General features: G+C 42.8%; 4 protein-coding genes across 4 annotated transcripts in view; all 4 read left to right on the plus strand.

Annotated features, from left to right (window-relative positions):
• LOC135525293 (guanine nucleotide-binding protein subunit alpha-12-like) overlaps positions 1-1,526 on the plus strand; it is a 21,306-nt gene extending 19,780 nt beyond the window's left edge. Inside the window, exons 3-4 of the mRNA XM_064953005.1 lie at positions 616-777; positions 1,491-1,526. Coding sequence (XP_064809077.1) covers positions 616-777; positions 1,491-1,526 — 198 coding nt within the window. The remainder of the gene's footprint in view (positions 1-615; positions 778-1,490) is intronic.
• The window catches only part of LOC135532479 (zinc finger protein 436-like), a 781,678-nt gene that overhangs the window by 547,871 nt on the left and 207,026 nt on the right, over positions 1-26,781 (plus strand). The window lies entirely within an intron of this gene.
• Positions 1,537-3,472, plus strand: LOC135525300 (zinc finger protein 239-like). The gene is made up of 2 exons (XM_064953011.1): positions 1,537-1,552; positions 2,275-3,472. The coding sequence occupies exons 1-2, from the start codon at positions 1,537-1,539 to the stop codon at positions 3,027-3,029; spliced, it is 771 nt and encodes a 256-aa protein (XP_064809083.1). The 3' UTR covers positions 3,030-3,472.
• Positions 17,694-26,781, plus strand: part of LOC135532458 (zinc finger protein 436-like) — a 13,532-nt gene continuing 4,444 nt past the window's right edge. The window contains exons 1-3 of the mRNA XM_064959966.1: positions 17,694-18,139; positions 18,563-18,660; positions 18,793-18,970. Of these exons, the coding sequence (XP_064816038.1) occupies positions 17,923-18,139; positions 18,563-18,660; positions 18,793-18,970 (493 nt within the window). The 5' untranslated portion in view covers positions 17,694-17,922. The remainder of the gene's footprint in view (positions 18,140-18,562; positions 18,661-18,792; positions 18,971-26,781) is intronic.

A 26,781-nucleotide genomic window follows, 5' to 3' on the forward strand; every position in this document is an offset into this window, starting at 1 on the left:
GTAAAATTCCAAATAACATCACTGATCTTCATTGTAAAGGGTTTAAACACGGTTTCCCATGCTTTTTCAATGAACCATAAACAATTAATGAACATGCACCTGTGGAACGGTCGTTAAGACACAAACAGCTTGCAGACGGAAGGCAATTAAGGTTACAGTTATGAAAACTTAGGACACTAAAGAGGCCTTTCCGTACTGTGAGACGTCTAAGACAGCGCTACAGGGAGACGGGACGGACAGCTTATATTCCTCGCAATGGCAGACCACGTGTAACAACACCTGCACAGGATCGGTACATCCGAACATCACACCTGCGGGACAGGTACAGGATGGCAACAACAACTGCCCAAGTTACACCAGGAACGCTCTTCACTGTCAAGTTGCGGTTTTGTCTCCAGGGGTGATGGTCGGATTCGCGTTTATCGTTGAAGGAATGAGCATTACACAGAGGCCTGTACTCTGGAGCGGGATCAATTTGGAGGTGGAGGGGCCGTCATGGTCTGGTGCGGTGTGTCACAGCATCATCAGACTGAGCTTGTTGTCATTGCAGGCAATCTCAACGCTGTGAGTTACAGTGAAGACATCCTCCTCCCTTATGTGGTACCCTTCCTGCAGGCTCATCCTGACATGGCCCTCCAGCATGACAATGCCACCAGCCATACTGCTCGTTCTGTGCATGATTACCTGCAAGACCGGAAGGTCAGTGTTCTGCCATGGCCAGCGGAGAGCCCGGATCTCAATCCCATTGAGCATGTCTGGGACCTGTTGGATCGGAGGGTGAGGGCTACGGCCATTCCCTCCCAGAAATGTCCGGGAACTTGCAGGTGCCTTGGTGGAAGAGTGGGGTAACATCTCACTTGTTCAGTTTATGTCTGTTGTTGAATCTTATGTTCAAACAAATATTTACACATCTTAAGTTTGCTGAAAATAAACGCAGTTGACAGTGAGAGGATGTTTCTTTTTTTGAGTTTAGATTGGCGAGGGGAAAACAATTTAATCAATTTTAGAGTGTCTGTGTGTATTACAGTTCATATAAGTCATTCATTGTAAATAAATACATTAGGCCCAAATCTATGGACTTTACATTACTGGGCAGGGGAGCAGCCATTGGTGGGCCCTGGAGGGCATAAGCCCATCCATTGCGGTGCCAGGCCCAGCCAATCAGAATGAGTTTTTCCCCACAAAAGGGTCTCATTACAAAGAGAAGTACAACTCGGGTGGCTGGTCTCAGACAATTTGGAGGTCCTTGGCTGGCGTCGTTATATGTGGTCTGTGGTTGTGAGGCCAGTTGGATGTACTGCCAAATTCTCTAAAACGACGTTGGAGGCGGCTTCTGGTAGAGAATTGAACATTACATTATCTGGTAACAGCTCTAGTGGATATTCCTGCAGTCAGCATGCCAATTGCACGCTCCCTCAACTTGAGACACCTGTGGCATTGTGTTGTGTGACAAAACTGCACATTTTAGCGTGACCTTTTATTCTCCCCAGCACAAGGTGCACCTGTGTAATGATCATGCTGTTTAATCAGCTTGACATGCCACACCTGTCAGGTGGATGAATTTTCTTGGCAAAGGAGAAATGTTTACTAACAGGGATGTAAAAAAAATTGCAATCTTTTGTTTCAGCTCATTTTAACATCCAACACTTTACATGTTGCATTTATATTTTTGTTTATTGTAGTTACTATCAGTTTTAGGAACATCTTTCCAAATATTTCACCTTCATTTTTTCTTTACCCAAAATATGACATCAGCGATAGTCAAAAGGTTGAAAACATGTCAACGTCTAAATAAGAAATTGGGCCATTTAAACAGCAGGTGTCGATCCCTTTCAACAACGGGGAGATTTTACTGATTTGCTTTGTGTCTTCGATGTAAAAACTAGTTTTTGACTTCCACACAAAATGACTTCTTTAGTTATTTTATGTTTAAGGAAGTGTGTAGGTCACATTCTGTATCATACAGCTATGAAAGTTATATATTTAGAACCACCTGCTCGATTGGAATCCAGCGACGTCTGTGTCTTCAGTGTCCTAGAACTGTCTGTTTTTTTGTGTTCTGACTTGTAAAACAGGATGAATAAAATAAGTAATGTAAACATGTGAGTAATTACCAGGAAGCTCTACATTTGTTTTAAAATCACACTAAGATTGTTAAAACTGGCCTCAGGTTATTGAGAGATCTGATTAGGATTTACTCTTGTAGCACTATTGTTTTATCATGTGGAGGTTTCATTCGTGTATCTATTTAAAAAAATAAACTGTTTTTGGCAGGAGAAAGACCAGACTCAGTGGAACCAGAGCCAGGGACGTCCAAACCCGCAAGACGACACCAGTGCTCCCAGTGTGGAAAGTGTTTCAACCAGTCAGTGGAGCTGAAACGGCATGAGAAAATACACACAGGGGAGAAGCCTTACCAGTGCTCCCAGTGTGGAAAGTGTTTCTACTGGTCAGGGGATCTGAAAAAACATGAGAGAATACACACAGGGGAGAAGCCTAATCACTGCTCCCAGTGTGGAAAGTGTTTCAACCAGTCATGGAAGCTGAAACGGCATGAGAGAATTCACACAGGGGAGAAGCCTTACCACTGCTCCCAGTGTGGAAAGTGTTTCAACCAGTCATGGGAGCTGAAACGGCATGAGAGAATTCACACAGGGGAGAAGCCTTACGACTGCTCCCAGTGTGGAAAGTGTTTTGAGCGGTTAGGGAACCTGAAACAACATGAGATAATACACACAGAGGAGAAGCCTTATCACTGCTCTCAGTGTGGCAAGTGTTTTAATCAGTTAGGGAACCTGAAACAGCATGAGAGAATACACACGGAGAAGCCTTTTCACTGCTCCCAGTGTGGAAAGTGTTTCAACCAGTCAGTGAAGCTGAAACGGCATGAGAGAATTCACAAAAGGGAGAAGCCTTACCACTGCTCCCTGTGTGGCAAGTGTTTTAATCAGTTAGGGAACCTGACACGGCATGAGAGAATACACACGGGAGATGCCTTACCATTGCTCCCTGTGTGGAAAGTGTTTTAACTAGTTCGGGAACCTGAAACAACATGAGATAATACACACAGGGGAGAACCCTCACCACTGCTCCCAGTGTGGAAAGAGTTTTCACCTTTTATGGAACCTGAACGTTCATGAGCTAATACACACAGTTAAATGTCTTTCGAGAATCCTCACAGGAGAGAGAAATTACTTCTCTTAGCGTGTATATTGATATTTCACATCTCATTCTCATTACAATTCATCAGAGAACAAACACAGTGGTCCCGTTGTCTTATATTGTTGACTTGTGTGTTTACCTGTTTTACCAGATTAAATTGCTTCTTCCAATTATTGATAAACATGTACCTGTTAAGGGTCTGTTAGAACTGTTCCATGTACCTGTAAATTGAGAAATGATGTGACCAAACTCAACAAAAATAATAAACTTTATTAGGAACCCAAGATCAATGATATAAAGAATGATGAAAATAAATGTATGTAAATAAACAATGAAAGAAAAGCAGTGCAAGTATTGAATTTTGTGAAGTTAGTGTGGGAGAGGTCGAGAAATTGATAGATCTGAATGAATGAAATATTCTTATTAAATACTTTTTTCTTTACATAGTTGAATGTGCTGACAACAAAATCACACAAAAATGATGAATGGAAATAAAATTTATCAACCCATGGAGGTCTGGATAACCACACTACAGGCTGTCCAACTTTGATGTAATGTCCTTAAAACAAGTCAAAATGAGGCTCAGTAGTGTGTGTGGCCTCCACGTGCCTGTATGACCTCCCTACAACGCCTGGGCATGCTCCTGATGAGGTGGCGGATGGTCTCCTGAGGGATCTCCTCCCAGACCTGGACTAAAGCATCCGCCAACTCATGGACAGTCTGTGGTGCAACGTGGCGTTTGTAGATGGAGCGAGACATGATGTCCCAGATGTGCTCAATTGGATTCAGGTCTGGGGAACGGGCGGGCCAGTCCATAGCACCAATGCCTTCCTCTTGCAGGAACTGCTGACACACTCCAGCCACATGAGGTCGAGCATTGTCTTGCATTAGGAGGAACCCAGGGCCAACCGCACCAGCATATGGTCTCACAAGGGGTCTGAGGATCTCATCTCGGTACCTAATGGAGGTCAGGCTACCTCTGGCGAGCACATGGAGGGCTGTGCGGCCCCCCAAAGAAATGCCACACCATGACTGACCCACCACCAAACCAGTCATGCTGGAGGATGTTGCAGGCAGCAGAACGTTCTCCACGGCGTCTCCAGACTCTGTCAAGTCTGTCACGTGCTCAATGTGAACCTGCTTTCATCTGTGAAGAGCACAGGGCGCCAGTGGCGAATTTGCCACTCTGGGTGTTCTCTGACAAATGCCAAACATCCTGCACGGTGTTGGGCTGTAAGCACAACCCCGACCTGTGGACGTCGGGCCCTCATACCACCCTCATGGAGTCTCCTTTATTGGGGGTGTCTTGCTAATTGCCTATAATTTCCACCTGTTGTCTATTCCATTTGCACAACAGCATGTGAAATGTATTGTCAATCAGTGTTGCTTCCTAAGTGGGCAGTTTGATTTCACAGAAGTGTGATTGACTTGGAGTTACATTGTGTTGTTTAAGTGTTCCCTTTATTTGTTTGAGCAGTGTCCAATGCTATTTCTCTGTAAACAAATGAACAACAGACTTTCAGCATGTTTATAGAGAAGGGCACTCAACATGTACTGCACTAACACAAATGACTGATGATTGGTTGAGAGAAATTGATTGAGCTATATTGTTAGATTTCAGTGCAGCCTTTGATATTATTGACCATAACCTGTTGTTTAAGAATGTCTGTGCTATGGCTTTAGGGGGCAGCATTTCCACTTTTGGATAAATAGCGTGCACAATTTCATCTTCCTGCTACTCATGCCAGGAATATATTATATGCATATGATTAGTAGTTGTGGATAGAAAACACTCGGAAGTTTCTAAAACTGGTTCAATCATGTCTGTGACTATAATAGAACTTATGTAGCAGGCAAAACCCAGAGGAAAAACTGTCCAGAATGATTTATTTATTTTTCCTCTGACCGTTCCCTCAGTTGTCTTTGCCAAGGGAAATTTGATAGCGCCCATTTTACAGTTCCTACGACTTCCACAGGATGTCACCAGTCTTTGGAATTGGGTTGAAGTTAATCATTGGTGAAACAAAGAAGAGGCACATCCTGGAACAACGTTACACTGTTGAGAGTTACGCAAGAGGGAAAAAGGGGCATGTTTTGTTTACTTTCTCTATCGAATACAGTTTGCCCCGTCTACAATTTGATCGATTATTAACGTTTAAAAATACCTAAAGTTGTATTACAAAAGTAGTTTGAAATATTTTGGCATAGTTTATTGGCAACTTTTGAAATGTTTTGTAGTGACGTTGTGTTTTGGAAAGCTGTTTTTTTCCAGATCAAACCTGCTTTATAAATGGACATTTTGGGTATACATGGACGGAATTCATCGAAAAAAAGGACTAATTGTGATGTTTATGGGACATATTGGAGTGCCAACAAAGAAGCTTGTCAATGGTAATGCATGTTTTATATTTTATTTCAGCGTTTTGTGTAGCGCCTGCTATGCTAGTTCTTTTGTTTACAACTGTTTTCAGCTGGTTCAGTGGGGTGCATGCTATCAGATAACAGCTTCTCATGCTTTCGCCGAAAAGCATTTTAAAAATATGACATGTTGGCTGGATTCACAACGAGTGTAGCTTTAATTGAGTACCCTGCATGTGTGATTTAATGAAAGTTTGAGTTTTATCGCGTTTTATTTGAATTTGGCGTGATGCATTTCCCGAGGCTATTGGCCACTTGAGACGCTAGCGTCTCACTATCCCCAAGAGGTTTTAAGAATGTCTGTGCTATGGATTTTCAACCTCAGCTCTGAATCCACATTATGGCAATCTATCTACAAGAACTGAGAGGGTTTTTAATGGAAGCTTCTCTAATGTCAAACATATAAAGTGTGATGTACCGCAGGGCAGCTCTCCAGGCCCTCTACTCTTTTCTATTTTTACCAATGGCCTGCCACTGTCATCAAACAAAGCATGTGTGTCCATGTATGCTGATGATTCAACCATATAAGCATCAGCAACCACAGCTAATGAGTTCACTGAAACCCTTAACAAAGAGTTGCAATCTGTTTTGGAATGCGTGGCCAGTAATAAACTGGTCCTGAACATCTTTAAAACTAAGAGCATTGTATTTGGTACAAACCATTCCTTAAGTTATTGACCTTAGCTGAATCTGGTAATGAATTGTGTGGCTGTTGAACAAGTTGAGGAGACTAAATTCCTTGGCATTACCTTAGATTGTAAACTGTCATGGTCAAAACATATAGATTCAATGGTTGTAAAGATGGGGAGAGGTCTAGCCATAATAAAGAGATGCTCTGCTTTTTTTACACTACTCTCCACAAAGCAAGTTCTGCAGGCTCTCGTTTTGTCTAATCTTGATTATTGTCCAGTCGTGTGGTCCAGTGCTGCAAGGAAAGACCTAGTAAAGCTGCAGCTTATTACTGCATTGTCGGAACTAGAAGCACAAGCATTTCGCTACACTCGCATTAACATCTGCTAACCATGTGTATGTGACAAATAAATTTGATTTGATTTGAAAGCTGCAGCTGGCCCAGAACAGAGCGGCTGTCACGCCCTGGCCATAGAGAAGCTTCTATTCTCTATTTTGATTAGGCCAGGGTGTGGCTAGGGTGGGCATTCTATGTTCCTTTTCTGTGTTTTTGTATTTCTTTGTTTTTGGCTGAGTGTGGTTCCCAATCGGAGGCAGCTGTCTATCGTTGTCCCTAATTGTGAATCATACTTAGGCAGCCTTTTTCCAACTGTGTTTTTTTGGGTAGTTGTTTTCTGTATAGTTGGTTTTCCTTTACAGAACTGTTCATTCTTCTCTTTGTTATTTTTTTCGAATGTTTTTTGATTAAATAAAAATCATGAACACTTGCCACGCTGCGCTTTGGTCCATGCTTTCCGACGAGAGACGTGACAATTGTGTCATGTTTTGTGTTGACCGCAGGAGGGGTTGCTGCTGCTTTTGCAACAGCTAATGGGGATCCTAGTAAAATACCAAATACCAAACTCTGTTGTTCTCTCTTAGCTCAGAAATAAAGAATCTTGGTTTGACTTGGACTCCTGCAGATCCTTATATTATAATATCCACTACAACTCACCCACAGATTGCTATTTCATGATTTTCTCAATAAAGAGTTCCTCATTCCACTTTCCTGTGGGCATTTACAAGCCTCCCACTGGTTGAATAAACGTTTCCACGTCAAATTAAAAAAACATCCTTAGTGAAGGTTCAATGTTATCTTCATCCCTAAACTAGCAACATTAACTATTGTCTATTGTTATTCTCAATGACATTCCTGGCCTTATGAAATCCTGACTAAATACAATGTTGATGTTCCCACCAGCAACCATTTGTTTATTCGATTATATTTCTCATTAAGATTAATATTGTTTTAATTCTGCATGTGTCACGCATGGCTTTGGTCTTGTGTTCCCTTATGGGTCAATGATTTTAATTAGAATATTGCAATTATGCTCTGTCCTCAATCACTTACAGTTTCTTTGGAAAGTATTCAGACCCCTTGACTTTTAGGTTTAGGTCATCAGTAAAGGGGACGTCTTAAATATTACAAAGGCCCTTTCAAAGACAGACATCCCCCGGACCTCCCCCTATAACTATTTTTAAAAGGGTAAAAATGATCTGTTTTCTACAGCATTAAGGTCAGGGCGTTGTGATGCCCACTCCAATACCTTGACTTTGTTGTCCTTAAGCCATTTTGCCACAACTTTGGAAGTATGCTTGGCGTCATTGTCCATTTGGAAGACCCATTTGCGACCAAGCTTTAACTGATGTCTTGAGATGTTGCTTCAATATATTCACATAATTTTCTTCAACCATGATGCCATCTATTTTGTGAAGTGCCCCAGTCCTTCCTGCAGCGAAGCACCCCCACAACATGATGCTGCCACCTTTGTGCTTCACGGTTGGGATGGTGTTCTTCGACGTGCAAGCATCCCCCTTTTTCCTCCAATCATAACGATGGTCATTATGGCCAAACAGTTCTATTTTTGTTTCATCAGACCAGAGGACGCCTTCAGGCATTTGGAAATCGCTCCCAAGGATGAACCAGACTTGTGGAGGTCTACCATTTTTTTCTGAGATCTTGGCAGATTTGTATTTATTTTCCCATGATATCAAGTAAAGAGGCACTGAGTTTCAAGGTAGGTCTTGAAATACATACACAGGTGCTCTTCCAATTGACTCAAATGATGTCAATTAGCCTATCAGAAGCTACGAAAGGTATGACATAATTTTCTGGAATTTTCCAAGGCTGTTTCAAGGCACAGTCAATTTAGTGTATGTAAACATCTGACCCACTGGGATTGTGAAATAATCTGTCTGTAAACAATTGTTGAAAAAATGACTTGTGTCATAACCATGTGTATTTGACCATGTGTATTTGACCAATAACATTTGATTTGATTTCAACAAAACAAATCCATGTGATGATGTTTATTCAATGTGGAAAACGGATTGGATTTATATAAGGTATTTTTATTAATTTTCACACAACTGGCAACCTAAATCCGTTTCAAAGAAATGTAACGAGTAACTAGATGTTGAACTGACGTCTGTGCCCAGTGGGCTGGTTTGAATAAGCGGCAGGTGTTGGATCAATATCCACATTAGTAGCATCATCATGTCACCAGAAGAAGACCCTCAAAATGTATTGGAAAGGAGGATCAAGCTCAACACATGCACTTTCACCACCCTGTGAAGTTCATCATTTATTTAATCTGTAGCCTAATAAACTGCATGGGTTCCCAAGTCGTAGTGGGAGGACCACACAATATATCATCACGGGACTCCAAGTTAACTAAGATATGATTGTTATTAAATCAATATTTGCGCATAAAGGATTAATGCCGCCATTTCTCATTTATACATTTTTACTGACACAAAATGACCCCACCATGTCAAACGAAGTAACAAATTGTCTGTCGGCATTTAGAAAAGTGTACAGGCATATCCTGTTTCCATCAGCCCGGTCATTACTTTGGAAATGGTTGGATCAATATCCACCTTCATGATATGGATGAAGCCTGATTTGGAATGTCTGAGTAGTTCTATATGATGTCATAATACACACCTCTGATAATCAAGTGATATTTGGAATGTCTGAATAGTTCTATCTGATGTCATAATACACTCCTCCGATAATCAAGTGATATTTGGAATGTCTGAGTAGTTCTATCTGATGTCATAATACACTCCTCCGATAAGCAAGTGATATTTGGAATGTCTGAGTAGTTCTATCTGATGTCAATACACCCCTCTGATAATCAAGTGATGTTCACATGTGATGCATTTGCTCCATTGTTTACATTTAAGTTGGAGGCCCACTCTGATGATGTATGTCTTACATAGTGGGGCTTTAAATGAAAAGTATGGTGACATCTTAGTGGGGCTTGAAATGAATAGGATTATTAATCATGAACTCCTATAGCAACAATACACTGTGGCTTTGACTTCAAGAGAATGGGTGGTGGTGCTACTCTATAGGTAAAACTGTCCAGTTTGAATGTTCAATACACACAATAGGTTGATCAGTAGCCAGTTAGCCAGCTGTACAGTCTAATACGAATGTTCAATTCACACAATAGGTTGATCAGTAGGTGTAACGGATGTGAAACTGCTGGCTTAGTTAGCGGTGCGCGCTAAATAGCGTTTCAATCGGTGATGTCACTTGCTCTTAGACCTTGAAGTAGTGGTTCCCCTTGCTCTGCAAGGGCCACAGCTTTTGTGGAGCGATGGGTAACGATGCTTCGTGGATGGCTGTTGTGGATGTGTGCAGAGGGTCCCTGGTTCGCTCCCAGGTATGGGCGAGGGGACGGTCTAAAGTTATACTGTTACATAGGCAGTTAGCTGCTTAGCCGCACAGCTAGCTAACACAGCTAGCTAACACAGCTCGCTAACACAGCTCGCTATCAACAAAGTCAAAATGGACTCCAGGCCTGGTAGTGGCAGCAGTGCACAACAACCACTGTTTACCAGAGCTTCCTGGGTTAAAAATAATTTGGCTATATAAGATCTCCGCCACCGCACACCCCAAGGGGGGGCGCCAACCCAGACAGGAAGACCACATCAGTGACTCAACCCACTCAAGTGACGCACCCCTCCCAGGGACGGTATGAAAGAGCCCCAGTAAGCCAGTGACTCAGCCCCTGTAACAGGGTTAGAGGCAGAGAATCCCAGTGGAAAGAGGGGAACCGGCCAGGCAGAGACAGCAAGGGCGGTTCGTTGCTCCAGAGCCTTTCCGTTCACCTTCCCACTCCTGGGCCAGACTACACCACCCATATGTAAAAGTAGTGGCCCCAGCCGACTTGTAAGTCGCTTTGGACAAAAGCGTCTGCTAAATGGGATATATTATTATTATATTATATGACCCACTGAAGAGATGAGTCTTCAGTAAAGACTTAAAGGTTGAGACCGAGTTTGTGTCTCTTACATGGGTAGGCAGACCATTCCATAAAAATGGAGCCCTACCTCAAGCTGTTTGCTTAGAAATTCTAGGGACAATTAGGAGGCCTGCGTCTTGTGACCGTAGCGTACGTGTAGGTATGTACGGCAGGACCAAATCAGAGAGATAGGTAGGAGCAAGCCCATGTAATGCTTTGTAGGTTAGCAGTAAAACCTTGAAATCAGCCCTTGCTTTGACAGGAAGGCAGTGTACGCTAGCACTGGAGTAATATGATCAAATTTTTTGATTCTAGTCAGGATTCTAGCAGCCGTATTTTGCACTAACTGAACTATATTTAGTGATTTATCCGGGTAGCCGGAAAGTAGAACATAGCAGTAGTCTAACCTAGAAGTGACAAAAGCATGGATACATTTTTCTGCATCATTTTTGGACAGAAAGTTTCTGATTTTTGCAATGTTACGTAGATGGGGAAAAGCTTTACAGTTGATTTGTCAGAGGACAAACCATTCACAGAGACAAACTGATATCTTTTCGACAGATAAGATCTAAACCAGGCCAGAACTTGTCCGTGTAGACCAATTTGGGTTTCCAATCTCTCCAAAAGAATGTGGTGATCGATGGTATCAAAAGCAGCACTAAGGTCTAGGAGCACGAGGACAGATGCAGAGCCTCAGTCTGATGCCATTAAAAGGTCATTTACCACCTTCACAAGTGCCGTCTCAGTGCTATGATGGGGTCTAAAACCAGACTGAAGCATTTCGTATACATTGTTTGTCTTCAGGAAGGCAGTGAGCTGCTGCGCAACAGCCTTTTCTAAAAATTTTGAGAGGAATGGAAGATTCAATATAGGCCGATAGTTTTTTATATTTCCTGGGTCAAGGTTTGGCTTTTTCAAGAGAGGCTTTATTACTGCCACTTTTAGTGAGTTTGGTACACATCTGGTGGATAGAGAGCCATTTATTATGTTCAACATAGGAGGGCCAAGCAAGAAAAGATATACTCAAATATTTACAAAAATGTGAGGGGTGTACTCACAAAATCATTCAATGTGATTTTCTGGATTTTTGTTTTGGATTCCATCTCTCACAGTTGAAGTGTACCTATGGTAAAAATTACAGACCCCTACATGCTTTTCTACATGCTTTTCTACATGCTTTTCTACATGCTTTGTAAGTAGGAAAACCTTCAAATCGACAGTGTTGACATTCTAGGGGATAGGCTGGCTCGCCGGGTCCTCCATATTATTTCACAGCCTGTAAAAAAAACAACTCTGACATGACTTCGACATTCTTTGGAATTCTGATCGGTTTTATGTAAAATAGAAAAGAGAGGTGTAACTATGCATTGGGACTTGTGATGCTATACTAATGCAGATCCATATGTTACATGTGGTTACATTTAGCTACCTTCACTTTAAGGGAGTTGTATGGCCACATTTAGATGTGAAAAAATAACAGACAGAGAACCATTTCTATTCTAACAGTATTTGGGTCATTCTTGAGCTCTGGTAATATTTCAGTCCCACTGACTGATTTTGTATATAAATTGAAATGTCCAGTATAATGAATTGAAATAAATATAGAATTAATTTAAACTTTATTAATTACAAAATCATATATTTTATTACATGTCCCCCAGGTGTTTCAATTCATTTTTACTTGGGGAATTAATATTAAAATGTGCACATAATTGAATGCAAACATACATTTGTGTTATTTTGTTGAGAAAGTATTTTTTATCAAATAAATGCATGATTATTGATTAAAATCACACCATTTAGCTCTGTTCCTCAGTCTACATGTAACGGGTTGTAAACCTGTGACAGGGTTGAGTTATTTACTTTATTTCTGAGTATTGCATCTAAACAAATTAATAATTGAATATATTATACATTATATATATACAGCATTCAAAAGTGACCAAAACATCAGCCAGGAAGCATAGGAACTGAGAAGTGGTTTGTAGTCCCCACCTGCAGAACCACTACTTTATTGGGCGTGTCTTGCTAACTGCCTATAATTTCCACCTGTTGTCTATTCCATTTGCACAACAGCATGTGAAATTTATTGTCAATCAGTGTTGCTTCCTAAGTGGACAGTTTTAATTCACAGAAGTGTGATTGGCTTGGAGTTACATTGTGTTGTTTAAGTGTTCCCTTTTTTTTTGAGCAGTGTATAACGATATTTTGGAGTTTATTAGAGGGAGAGAAACGCTGGGCCAGTTGTGCTCCGCCCTGTGGGACTCCCAATCTGTGTGAAGAGTGCCGATGTTGAACGTGCGATGGAGATGATGCTAAGGGCCGTTATGTCATTTAGATTCCGTCTCTCACAGTTGAAGTGTACCTACGGTGAGTAGAGTGGGGACCTCTGAGGGATGATCCTGTCTAGACTTGGCATCAGAGAGTATATGAGCTCTATGGTTGTTGACTATATCCCCAAAGTGAGAGACTAACAAGTCATTGAAATAGAACGGAAGGTTACCTAACAGAACCCTGGTTCTATGATATTCACCAGGTTACCTAACAGAACCCTGATTCTATGATATTCACCAGGTTACCTAACAGAACCCTGGTTCTATGATATTCACAAGGTGAAAGTATATGAGCTCTATGGTAGTTGGTAGTTGACTAGGTTACCTTTCACACATGGAAGACAAACGTACTTAGATGTGAAGACGGGAGAGACTATGGCCATATATAGGAAGTGGAGTCGTCTGCTATTAGCTGTTGCGTGACAGATGTTGTTTGATTGGATCTCCCTCGACTCCGCCCCTAACGAGGCTAATAATATCATAGAACCGGGGTTATGTTAGGTAACCTTAAGTTTCATGTCCTACTATGCTAATGTCTCTGTATTAAATTACCCATAACTTTAACACTGGCAGAGATCCTGGAACTAATATACCCTTAAAGTATATTATATTCAACAATATATATAAAAAATCTAAACATTTATATTTTCTATATTTTAAATTTTCTATATTAATAAATTAATGTAAGAAATGTATGAATGAAATCAAAATACAAGTGAAATGCTGACAGTGAAATACTTACTTACAAGCCCTTAATTAATCAACAATGCAGTTTTAAGAAAAATAAGTGTTATGTATAAAAATACAAATAATTAATATTAAAGAGCAGCAGTAAAATAACAGTAGCGAGGCTGTATACAGGTATTACCGGTACAGAGTCAATGTGGAGGCCATATACAGGAGGTACCGGAACAGAGTCAATGTGGAGGCTATATACAGGACGTACCAGTACAGAGTCAATGTGGAGGCTATATACAGGAGGTACCAGTACAGAGTCAATGTGGAGGCTATATACAGGGGGTACCAGTACAGAGTCAATGTGGAGGCTATATACAAGAGGTACCGGAACAGAGTCAATGTGTTGTACATATACAGGTATTACCGGTACAAAGTCAATGTGGAGGCTATATACAGGAGGTACCAGTACAGAGTCAATGTGTTGTCCATATACAGGTATTACCGGTACAGAGTCAATGTGGAGGCTATATACAGGACGTACCAGTACAGAGTCAATGTGGAGGCTATATACAGGGGGTACCAGTACAGAGTCAATGAAGATGGTATATACAGGAGGTACCGGTACAGAGTCAATGTGGAGGCTATATACAGGATGTACCAGTACAGAGTCAATGAAGATGGTATATACAGGAGGTACCGGTACAGAGTCAATGTGGAGGCTATATACAGGAGGTACCAGTACAGAGTCAATGTGGAGGCTATATACAGGGGGTACCAGTACAGAGTCAATGTGGAGGCTATATACAAGAGGTACCGGAACAGAGTCAATGTGTTGTCCATATACAGGTATTACCGGTACAAAGTCAATGTGGAGGCTATATACAGGAGGTACCAGTACAGAGTCAATGTGTTGTCCATATACAGGTATTACCGGTACAGAGTCAATGTGGAGGCTATATGCAGGACGTACCAGTACAGAGTCAATGTGGAGGCTATATACAGGGGGTACCAGTACAGAGTCAATGAAGATGGTATATACAGGAGGTACCGGTACAGAGTCAATGTGGAGGCTATATACAGGATGTACCAGTACAGAGTCAATGAAGATGGTATATACAGGAGGTACCGGTACAGAGTCAATGTGGAGGCTATATACAGGACGTACCAGTACAGAGTCAATGTGGAGGCTATATACAGGAGGTACCGGTACAGAGTCAATGTGGAGGCTATATACAGGACGTACCAGTACAGAGTCAATGTGGAGGCTATATACAGGAGGTACCGGAACAGAGTCAATGTGGAGGCTATATACTGGAGTTACCGGAACAGAGTCAATGTGGAGGCTATGTACAGGAGGTACCGGAACAGAGTCAATGTGGAGGCTATATACAGGAGGTACCGGAACAGAGTCAATGTGGAGGCTATATACAGGAGGTACTGGTACAGCATGAATGTGGAGAGTATATACTGGAGGTACCGGAACAGAGTCAATGTGGAGGCTATATACAGGAGGTACCGGAACAGAGTCAATGTGGAGGCTATATACAGGAGGTACCGGAACAGAGTCAATGTGGAGGCTATATACAGGAGGTACCGGAACAGAGTCAATGTGGAGGCTATATACAGGAGGTACCGGAACAGAGTCAATGTGGAGGCTATATACAGGAGGTACCGGAACAGAGTCAATGTGTTGTACATATACAGGTATTACCGGTACAAAGTCAATGTGGAGGCTATATACAGGAGGTACCAGTACAGAGTCAATGTGTTGTCCATATACAGGTATTACCGGTACAGAGTCAATGTGGAGGCTATATACAGGACGTACCAGTACAGAGTCAATGTGGAGGCTATATACAGGGGGTACCAGTACAGAGTCAATGAAGATGGTATATACAGGAGGTACCGGTACAGAGTCAATGTGGAGGCTATATACAGGAGGTACCAGTACAGAGTCAATGTGGAGGCTATATACAGGGGGTACCAGTACAGAGTCAATGTGGAGGCTATATACAAGAGGTACCGGAACAGAGTCAATGTGTTGTCCATATACAGGTATTACCGGTACAAAGTCAATGTGGAGGCTATATACAGGAGGTACCAGTACAGAGTCAATGTGTTGTCCATATACAGGTATTACCGGTACAGAGTCAATGTGGAGGCTATATGCAGGACGTACCAGTACAGAGTCAATGTGGAGGCTATATACAGGGGGTACCAGTACAGAGTCAATGAAGATGGTATATACAGGAGGTACCGGTACAGAGTCAATGTGGAGGCTATATACAGGATGTACCAGTACAGAGTCAATGAAGATGGTATATACAGGAGGTACCGGTACAGAGTCAATGTGGAGGCTATATACAGGACGTACCAGTACAGAGTCAATGTGGAGGCTATATACAGGAGGTACCGGTACAGAGTCAATGTGGAGGCTATATACAGGACGTACCAGTACAGAGTCAATGTGGAGGCTATATACAGGAGGTACCGGAACAGAGTCAATGTGGAGGCTATATACTGGAGTTACCGGAACAGAGTCAATGTGGAGGCTATGTACAGGAGGTACCGGAACAGAGTCAATGTGGAGGCTTTATACAGGAGGTACCGGAACAGAGTCAATGTGGAGGCTATATACAGGAGGTACCGGAACAGAGTCAATGTGGAGGCTATATACAGGAGGTACCGGAACAGAGTCAATGTGGAGGCTATATACAGGAGGTACCGGAACAGAGTCAATGTGGAGGCTATATACAGGAGGTACTGGTACAGCATGAATGTGGAGAGTATATACTGGAGGTACCGGAACAGAGTCAATGTGGAGGCTATATACAGGAGGTACCGGAACAGAGTCAATGTGGAGGCTATATACAGGAGGTACCGGAACAGAGTCAATGTGGAGGCTATATACAGGAGGTACCGGAACAGAGTCAATGTGGAGGCTATATACAGGAGGTACCGGAACAGAGTCAATGTGGAGGCTATATACAGGAGGTACCGGAACAGAGTCAATGTGGAGGCTATATACAGGAGGTACCGGAACAGAGTCAATGTGGAGGGTATATACAGGAGGTACCGGAACAGAGTCAATGTGGAGGCTATATACAGGAGGTACCGGAACAGAGTCAATGTGGAGGCTATATACAGGAGGTACCTGTACATAGTCAATGTGGAGGCTATATACAGGACGTACCAGTACAGAGTCAATGTGGAGGGTATATACAGGAGGTACCGGAACAGAGTCAATGTGGAGGCTATATACAGGAGGTACCGGAACAGAGTCAATGTGGAGGCTATATACAGGAGGTACCGGAACAGAGTCAATGTGCGGGGACACAGTTGAGTCGAGGAAAAATACTACTCCTATTACAGAGCAAGTGGTAAAGATTCATATGACATCCATTGTTGGAGGACTGTAGCATCTAATGATGAAACATGTAGCATCTCCACAGAGGAGCTCTGTCATGATTGTAGCAGATTACTAACAAGTTACTTATATTAGCTGTGTTGACTATGACATTACTTTAGCTAATATGGTGACAACGATGTAGGCTGTGTGTAGCAGTTATGAAATGGTTTGGTTTGGAAAGGTTTTAACTCCTGGTCACCTACAGCTGATGTGTTGTGCATTGACGTCCACAAGCGAAGGGAAAAGGTGAGCGAATTGATGTGAGAGGAAATACAACGTGGCGGTTGTGACAGTGAACTGTGTTTACGCATCATCAGGGGTGAATTCCTTCAGACGATTCTGTTGCATGTGATGCATTTGCTCTATTGTTTACAGTATGATTTGTATGGTATAAAGCGTGGCTTTAAGGGAAAAGTATGGTCACATCTAATAAAAACAAATGTGAAAAATGAACAGAGTATTAACATAAATGTGTTTTAACACACTACCTATTCGTAGAAGTATTTATTCATCATCCACATATTCATTTTAAGCTTCTACGTCTGTGTACAGGAAAGTATTATTTGTAAGACGTAAGAGAAAATGTATCAGTTTATTGTTAAATTATTATGACGTTCTTTCCAACACAAAAAGTGTCGTACCTATTGTTTCCAAACTGCGTTACCCACTCCAGTCAGCAGATGGCGATGTGCGTCTTTCAGGTGATGCTTCTTGCGTGACGTATAATGGACTGGACGGGACGCTTCTTCAGGAACAACAAGGCGCCAACTCTTTCAACCACCTCGGGAGACTGCTTGACAATAAAACTAAAAGATTGATTCTTTGGACCATGTTATTGTACATGATCTAATCTCAGTGTTTTATACAAATTTCGGTTGACGTATCTACTGGTGAACTTTAACCTAATGTGCTTGTTCAATTTGCAAACTTGTTAAAGATTGATACTGAGGTTAGCACTAGGCTAGTCGCTAATGCTAGCTAGCTAACATCCCTGACCATGAGCTCACTGAACTACTCCTCCCTTGCTAATGAAGCGGAGGTCTGCTGTACGGATAAAGAGTCTTTCAGAATGAAAAAGGAGGAAGAGGAGGCTGTTATAGTGAAAGAAGAGAATGAACCGTTTAGAGAGGAAGAGGATGCTATCTTAATAAACGTGAAGGAGGAAGACGTTTTGAGAGTGAAAAAGGAGGAGACAGAAGATCCGATTGACACCAGTGAGTACTGTCTTAAAAACAGGGACACAAACTATGCAGTTGTTGAACTAATGTGGGGTTTTTAATGGGCATTCTTACTGTAGGAATTGTTAAATGGTCGATCTGCCATTGGTTCATATACTTTTGGGACTTTTCAATTAGATGTATTGAATTCTCCATGTGGTCGACATTAAAGTTCCCCTCATCTAGTATAACAGTCTTTTAAAATTCAATATTGGTGCATATGTTCTACTTAAAATATAAAAAGGCACCCATTTTGTGGAACAACCCTTTTACATTTGCATCACAAATATTTTTTGGGAAATAAAGATGAAAGTGGCCATTTTAGGCTCTTTTTAGACATATTCATGCCTCTTGTAAGACTCTGTGATTGCAATAGAAGATCATAAGTTTACCATCTGTTTGATGTTCTCATTCACACAGGAGAGAGACATGACTATTGTGGATCCTCTGCGGAGCCTCAACAACATCCTGATGCTGACGAGGAAGAGAAGAGTCTCTCCAGATCAGAACACCAGATGGTACAGCTTGGTCTGGTCTAGCATACAGCTTGCTTTATCGGCTTGGGCTGGGTTTCTGTAGAGCACTTTATGACAACAGTGACAGCATCCATAATGATATGTGCATCTGTGTCCCCTCTTAATGGTTACCAGGACAACGCTAGCCCTTCCTCCCTCCCGGAGTCCATGTGTCATTCTTCTCCTGGTAGCACCTTACTGCTGGGTATGAAGAGGTTGTCTGTGCTGCTGGTGGACTGCAGGAAAACAACGGGGCTGAGTGGAACTGTGAGAGGTGGAGATGAGATGAAAGGATCAGATTTGACTCATCAAAGTAAGTGCTGTAGTTTAGTTTGAACAAATACAATAGATCTGCCCACTGGTAAGATCCAATGTCAGGTGCTTGTTTTACAAAAACGTATCCTTAAAACATTATGGATATTACATTGCCTGTCCCAATCAACCCCCCTATCTTTACAAGACTGTTGAACAGGCAAACTAAACTCTTGACACTGTTAATTAATTAACTAATACTGAGGAAAGCTGTGATCAGGCTTATAGGGAAGGACATTCAATAAACACAGCACTTAAAAATGACTGATTGGCTGAGAGAAATTGATGATGATAAAAATATTGTTTGGGCTGTTTTGTTAGGCTTCAGTGCGGCTTTTGACATTATCGATCGTAGTCTACTGCTGAAAAAACGTATGGCTTTACACCCCCTGCTATATTGTGGATAAAGAGTTTAAAAAAAAAGCTAACCTTTATTTAACTAGGCAAGTCTGTTAAGAACAAATTCTTATTTTCAATGACAGCCTAGGACTGCCTTGTTCAGGGGCAGAACGACAGAGTTTTACCTTGTCATCTCAGAGAACAGAGAGTGTTCTTTAATGGAAGCCTGTACAACACAATCAAGATAGAATCAGGAATTCCCCAGGGCAGCTGTTTGGCACCTACCTTTTTCAATCTTTACCAACGATATGCCAACGACATTTGAGTAAAGCCAGTGTGTCTGTATGCGGATGACTCAACACTGTACACGTCAGCTACCACGGAAACTGAAATGACAGCAACACTTACAAAGAGCTGCAGTGAGTTTCAGAATGGGTGGCAAGGAATAAATTAGTCCTAAATATTTCAGATTACCTTAAATTACATGGTATTGTTAGAGGGGGGTAAAGAAATATTTTGTTGGAGCGCCAGGCAGGTATTAACTAGTTATTAAAGTTAGTTATTACCTATTATAACATTATTATTAAACATTATTAAAACTGTTGTTGTTTGTTACTATGCATTATGGAGTCTTAAAGGAGGCCTGTACCATCTAATGATGAAACATTATGGAGTCTTAAAGGAGGCCTGTACCATCTAATGATGAAACATTATGGAGTCTTAAAGGAGGCTTGTACCATCTAATGATGAAACATTATGGAGTCTTAAAGGAGGCCTGTACCATCTTATGATGAAACATTATGGAGTCTTAAAGGAGGCCTGTACCATCTGATGAAACATTATGGAGTCTTAATGGAGGACTGTACCATCTGATGAAACATTATGGAGTCTTAATGGAGGACTGTACCATCTGATGAAACATTATGGAGTCTTAAAGGAGGACTGTACCATCTGATGAAACATTATGGAGTCTTAATGGAGGACTGTACCATCTGATGAAACATTATGGAGTCTTAAAGGAGGACTGTAGCATCTAATGATGAAACATTATGGAGTCTTAATGGAGGACTGTACCATCTAATGATGAAACATTATGGAGTCTTAAAGGAGGACTGTAGCATCTAATGATGAAACATTATGGAGTCTTAAAGGAGGACTGTACCATCTAATGATGAAACATTATGGAGTCTTAAAGGAGCCCTATCCCAATTAAAGGAGGACTGTACCATCTAATGATGAATTACTATGGAGTCTGATGCTTTGAAGGAGAAGTTTACCCAAAATCCAGAAACTCCTAGGTGATCCCATACCATGAAACTAGTCCAGTGGATGTTTTCCCGTGGATTCTCTCTCCCTGTAGTGCTGTACTGAAACAGCTGCTCTCCCTCTCTCTCCCTGTAGTGCTGTACTGAAACAGCTGCTCTCCCTCTCTCTCCCTGTAGTGCTGTACTGAAACAGCTGCTCTCCCTCTCTCTCCCTGTAGTGCTGTACTGAAACAGCTGCTCTCCCCCTCTCTCCCTGTAGTGCTGTACTGAAACAGCTGCTCTCCCTCTCTCTCCCTGTAGTGCTGTACTGAAACAGCTGCTCTCCCTCTCTCTCCCTGTAGTGCTGTACTGAAACAGCTGCTCTCCCTCTCTCTCCCTGTAGTGCTGTACTGAAACAGCTGCTCCCTCTCTCTCCCTGTAGTGCTGTACTGAAACAGCTGCTCTCCCTCTCTCTCCCTGTAGTGCTGTACTGAAACAGCTGCTCCCCCTCTCTCTCCCTGTAGTGCTGTACTGAAACAGCTGCTCTCCCTCTCTCTCCCTGTAGTGCTGTACTGAAACAGCTGCTCTCCCTCTCTCTCCCTGTAGTGCTGTACTGAAACGGCTGCTCTCCCTCTCTCTCCCTGTCGTGTTGTACTGAAACAGCTACTCTCCCTCTCTCTCCCAGTAGTGCTGTACTGAAACAGCTGCTCTCCCTCTCTCTCCCTGTAGTGCTGTACTGAAACAGCTGCTCCCCCTCTCTCTCTCTAGTGCTGTACTGAAACAGCTGCTCTCCCTCTCTCTCCCTGTAGTGTTGTACTATAACAGCTGCTCTCCCTCTCTCTCCCTGTAGTGCTGTACTGAAACGGCTGCAAAACGTGACTCGTGACGTTGCTGGATACGAGCCTCGCTCTGCTGCTTTGCCTGTTCATTTGTTATTTTATTACAGCTATGGCCTTTGTCTTTCACCTGGAGTTGTTTATTTATGTTTGAGAAAAAAAAACACTTTTCAACATATACAAAATAAACTCAGCAAAAAAATGTACGGATCTTTTTCATCTGGCTACATAGCTGATGCCTGCTGGACTGTCCATTAATCACGGTACTCCATTCTGCTTGTTTATGTTTTATCTGTCGGCCCCAGCCGCACTCAGGCTCTGTGTGTAGTTAATCCGACCCTCCCTGCCTAGTCAACGCCATTTTACCTGCTGTTGTTGTGCGAGCTGATTAGCTGTTGTTGTCTCACCTACTGTTTTACATTTACATTTACATTTAAGTCATTTAGCTAGCTCTCCCAATTCAACACCTGTGATTACTGTATGCCTCCCTGTATGTCTCTCTCAAATGTCAATATGCCTTGTATACTGTTGTTCAGGTTAGTTATCATTGTTTTAGTTTACAATGGAGCCCCTAGTTCCACTCTTCATACCCCTGATACCTCCTTTGACCCACCTCCCACACATGCGGTGACCTCACTCATTACAACCAGCATGACCAGAGATGCAACCTCTCTCATTATCACCCAGTGCCTGGGCTTACCTCCGCTGTACCCGCACCCCACCATACCCCTGTCTGCGCATTATGCCCTGAATATATTCTACCATGCCCAGAAATCTGCTCCTTTTATTCTCTGTCCCCAACGCTCTAGGCGACCAGTTTTGATAGCCTTTAGCCGCACCCTCATACTACTCCTCCTCTGTTCCGCGGGTGATGTGGAGGTAAACCTAGGCCCTGCATGCCCCCAGGCACCCTCATTTGTTGACTTCTGTGATCGAAAAAGCCTTGGTTTCATGCATGTCAACATCAGAAGCCTCCTCCCTAAGTTTGTTTTACTCACTGCTAACCTTGATGTCCTTGCCGTGTCTGAATCCTGGCTCAGGAAGGCCACCAAAAATTCTGAGATTTCCATACCCAACTATAACATTTTCCGTCAAGATAGAACTGCCAAAGGGGGAGGAGTTGCAGTCTACTGCAGAGAGAGCCTGCAAAGTAATGTCATACTTTCCAGGTCCATACCCAAACAGTTCGAACTACTAATTCTGAAAATTACTCTCTCCAGAAATAAGTCGCTCACTGTTGCCGCCTGCTACCGACCCCCCTCAGCTCCCAGCTGTGCCCTGGACACCATTTGTGAATTGATTGCCCCCCATCTAGCTTCAGAGTTTGTTCTGTTAGGTGACCTAAACTGGGATATGCTTAACACCCCGGCAGTCCTACAATCTAAGCTAGATGCCCTCAATCTCACACAAATCATCAAGGAACCCACCAGGTACAACCCTAACTCTGTAAGCAAGGGCACCCTCATAGACGTCATCCTGACCAACTGGCCCTCCAAATACACCTCCGCTGTCTTTAATCAGGATCTCAGCGACCACTGCCTCATTGCCTGTATCCGCTACGGAGCCGCAGTCAAACGACCACCCCTCATCACTGTCAAACGCTCCCTAAAACACTTCTGTGAGCAGGCCTTTCTAATCGACCTGGCCCGGGTACCCTGGAAGGACATTGACCTCATCCCGTCAGTTGAGGATGCCTGGTCATTCTTTAAGAGTAACTTCCTCACCATTTTAGATAAGCATGCTCCGTTCAAAAAATGCAGAACTAAGAACAGATATAGCCCTTGGTTCACTCCAGACCTGACTGCCCTCGACCAGCACAAAAACATCCTGTGGCGGACTGCAATAGCATCGAACAGTCCCCGCGATATGCAACTGTTCAGGGAAGTCCGGAACCAATACACGCAGTCAGTCAGGAAAGCTAAGGCCAGCTTCTTCAGGCAGAAGTTTGCATCCTGTAGCTCCAACTCCAAAAAGTTCTGGGACACTGTTAAGTCCATGGAGAACAAGAGCACCTCCTCCCAGCTGCCCACTGCACTGAAGCTAGGGAACACGGTCACCACCGACAAATCCATGATTATTGAAAACTTCAACAAGCGTTTCTCAACGGCTGGCCATGCCTTCCGCCTGGCTACTCCAACCTCGACCAACAGCTCCGGCCCCCCCGCAGCTCCTCGCCCAAGCCTCTCCAGGTTCTCCTTTACCCAAATCCAGATAGCAGATGTTCTGAAAGAGCTGCAAAACCTGGACCCGTATAAATCAGCTGGGCTTGACAATCCTCTATTTCTGAAACTATCCGCCGCCATTGTCGCAACCCCTATTACCAGCCTGTTCAACCTCTCTTTCATATCGTCTGAGATCCCCAAGGATTGGAAAGCTGCCGCAGTCATCCCCCTCTTCAAAGGGGGAGACACCCTGGACCCAAACTGTTACAGACCTATATCCATTCTGCCTTGCCTATCTAAGGTCTTCGAAAGCCAAGTCAACAAACAGGTCACTGACCATCTCGAATCCCACCGTACCTTCTCCGCTATGCAATCTGGTTTCCGAGCCGGTCACGGGTGCACCTCAGCCACACTCAAGGTACTAAACGACATCATAACCGCCATCGATAAAAGACAGTACTGTGCAGCCGTCTTCATCGACCTTGCCAAGGCTTTCGACTCTGTCAATCACCATATTCTTATCGGTAGACTCAGTAGCCTCGGTTTTTCGGATGACTGCCTTGCCTGGTTCACCAATTACTTTGCAGACAGAGTTCAGTGTGTCAAATCGGAGGGCATGCTGTCCGGTCCTCTGGCAGTCTCTATGGGGGTGCCACAGGGTTCAATTCTCGGGCCGACTCTTTTCTCTGTATATATCAATGATGTTGCTCTTGCTGTGGGCGATTCCCTGATCCACCTCTACGCAGACGACACCATTCTATATACTTTCGGCCCGTCATTGGACACTGTGCTATCTAACCTCCAAACGAGCTTCAATGCCATACAACACTCCTTCCGTGGCCTCCAACTGCTCTTAAACGCTAGTAAAACCAAATGCATGCTTTTCAACCGATCGCTGCCTGCATCCACTTGCCCGACTAACATCACCACACTGGATGGTTCCGACCTTGAATATGTGGACACCTATAAGTACCTAGGTGTCTGGCTAGACTGCAAACTCTCCTTCCAGACCCATATCAAACATCTCCAATCGAAAATCAAATCAAGAGTCTGCTTTCTATTCCGTAACAAAGCCTCCTTCACTCACGCTGCCAAGCTCACCCTAGTAAAACTGACTATCCTACCGATCCTCGACTTTGGCGATGTCATCTACAAAATTGCTTCCAACACTCTTCTCAGCAAACTGGATGCAGTTTATCACAGTGCCATCCGTTTTGTCACTAAAGCACCTTATACTACCCACCACTGCGACTTGTATGCTCTAGTCGGGTGGCCCTCGCTACATATTCGTCGCAAGACCCACTGGCTCCAGGTCGTCTACAAGGCCATGCTAGGTAAAGCTCCGCCTTATCTCAGTTCACTGGTCACGATGGCAACACCCATCCGTAGCACGCGCTCCAGCAGGTGTATCTCACTGATCATCCCTAAAGCCAACACCTCATTCGGCCGCCTTTCGTTCCAGTACTCTGCTGGCTGTGACTGGAACGAATTGCAAAAATCGCTGAAGTTGGAGACCTCTATCTCCCTCACCAACTTCAAACATCAGCTATCTGAGCAGCTAACCGATCGCTGCAGCTGTACATAATCTATTGGTAAATAGCCCACCCATTTTCACCTACCTCATCCCCACAGTTTTTATTTATTTACTTTTCTGCTCTTTTGCACACCAATGTCTCTACCTGTACATGATAATTTATCAATCCAGTGTTAATCTGCAATATTGTAATTATTCGCCTACCTCCTCATGCCTTTTGCACACATTGTATATAGACTCCCCTTTTTCTTTTTTTCCTACTGTGTTATTGACTTGTTAATTGTTTACTCCATGTGTAACTCTGTGTTGTCTGTTCACACTGCTATGCTTTATCTTGGCCAGGTAGCAGTTGTAAATGAGAACTTGTTCTCAACTAGCCTACCTGGTTAAATAAAGGTGAAATAAAAAAAAAATGAGAGAGTACCCATCAAAGCTATTCGATGGCTAAACAGTATTAATACAATCTTGTAATTTTTCTCAGTGTCCACCCTATCGACAACAGGCAAATGTTACTGGTGTGCTTTGTGTCTCTCTCCAATGTAAAAATATATATAAAAATGGAAATTCCTGCAGTCAGCATGCCAATTGCACGCTCCCTCTGAGACATCTGTGGCATTGTTGCGACAAAACTGGACATTTTAGAGTGGCCTTTTATTATCCCCAGCACGAGGTGCACCTGTGTAATAATCAAGCTGTTCAATCATCTTCTTGATATGCCACACCTGTCAGGTGGATGGATTATTTTGGCAGAGAATAAATGTTAACTAACAGGGATGTAAAACATTCTGCAATCTTTTTTTTCAGCTCATGAAACATCCAACACTTTACATGTTGCGTTTATAATTTGTTTATTGTAGTTACTATCAGTTTTAGGAAAATCTTTCCAAATATTTCACCTTATTTTTTACTTTACCCAAAATATGACATCAGTGATAATCAAAATGTTGAAAATCTGTGAACGTCTAAATAAGAAATTGGTCCATTTAAACAGCAGGTGTCGAACCCTTTCAACAACTGGGAGGTTTTTTCTGATGTGCTTTGTGTCTTCAACGTAAAAACAAGTTTTGGACTTCCACTTAAAATTACTTATTTAATTATTTTATGTTTAAGGAAGTGTGTACAGTCATGGCCAAAAGTTTTGAGAATGACACAAATGTTAATTTTCACCAAATCTGCTGCCTCAGTTTGTATGATGGCAATTTGCATATACTCCAGAATGTTATGAAGAGTGTTCAGATGAGTTGCAATTAATTGCAAAGTCCCTATTTTTTTATGCAAATTAACTGAATCTCCCCCAAAACGGGAAGCTTCAAAGGGAGGGTGGTGCTTGGAATCATTGTTCTTCATATGTCACCCATCGGTTACCAGCAAGGAAACACGTGCCGTCATCATTGCTTTGCACAAAAAGGGCTTCACAGGCAAGAATATAGCTGCCAGTAAGATTGCACCAAAATCAACCATTTATCGGATCATCAAGAACTTCAAGGAGAGCGGTTCAATTGTTGTGAAGAAGGCTTGTTGATTCAGCTGCGGGATCGGGGCACCAACAGTACAGAGCTTGCTCAGGAATGGCAGCAGGCAGGTGTGAGTGCATCTGCACGCACAGTGAAGCGAAGACTTTTGGTGTCAAGAAGGACAGCAAAGAAACCACTTCTCTCCAGGAAACACATCAGGGACATACTGATATTCTGCAAAAG

The sequence above is a fragment of the Oncorhynchus masou genome, chromosome 5 (genome assembly GCF_036934945.1).
Source record: "Oncorhynchus masou masou isolate Uvic2021 chromosome 5, UVic_Omas_1.1, whole genome shotgun sequence".
Taxonomy (NCBI): Eukaryota; Metazoa; Chordata; class Actinopteri; order Salmoniformes; family Salmonidae; genus Oncorhynchus; species Oncorhynchus masou.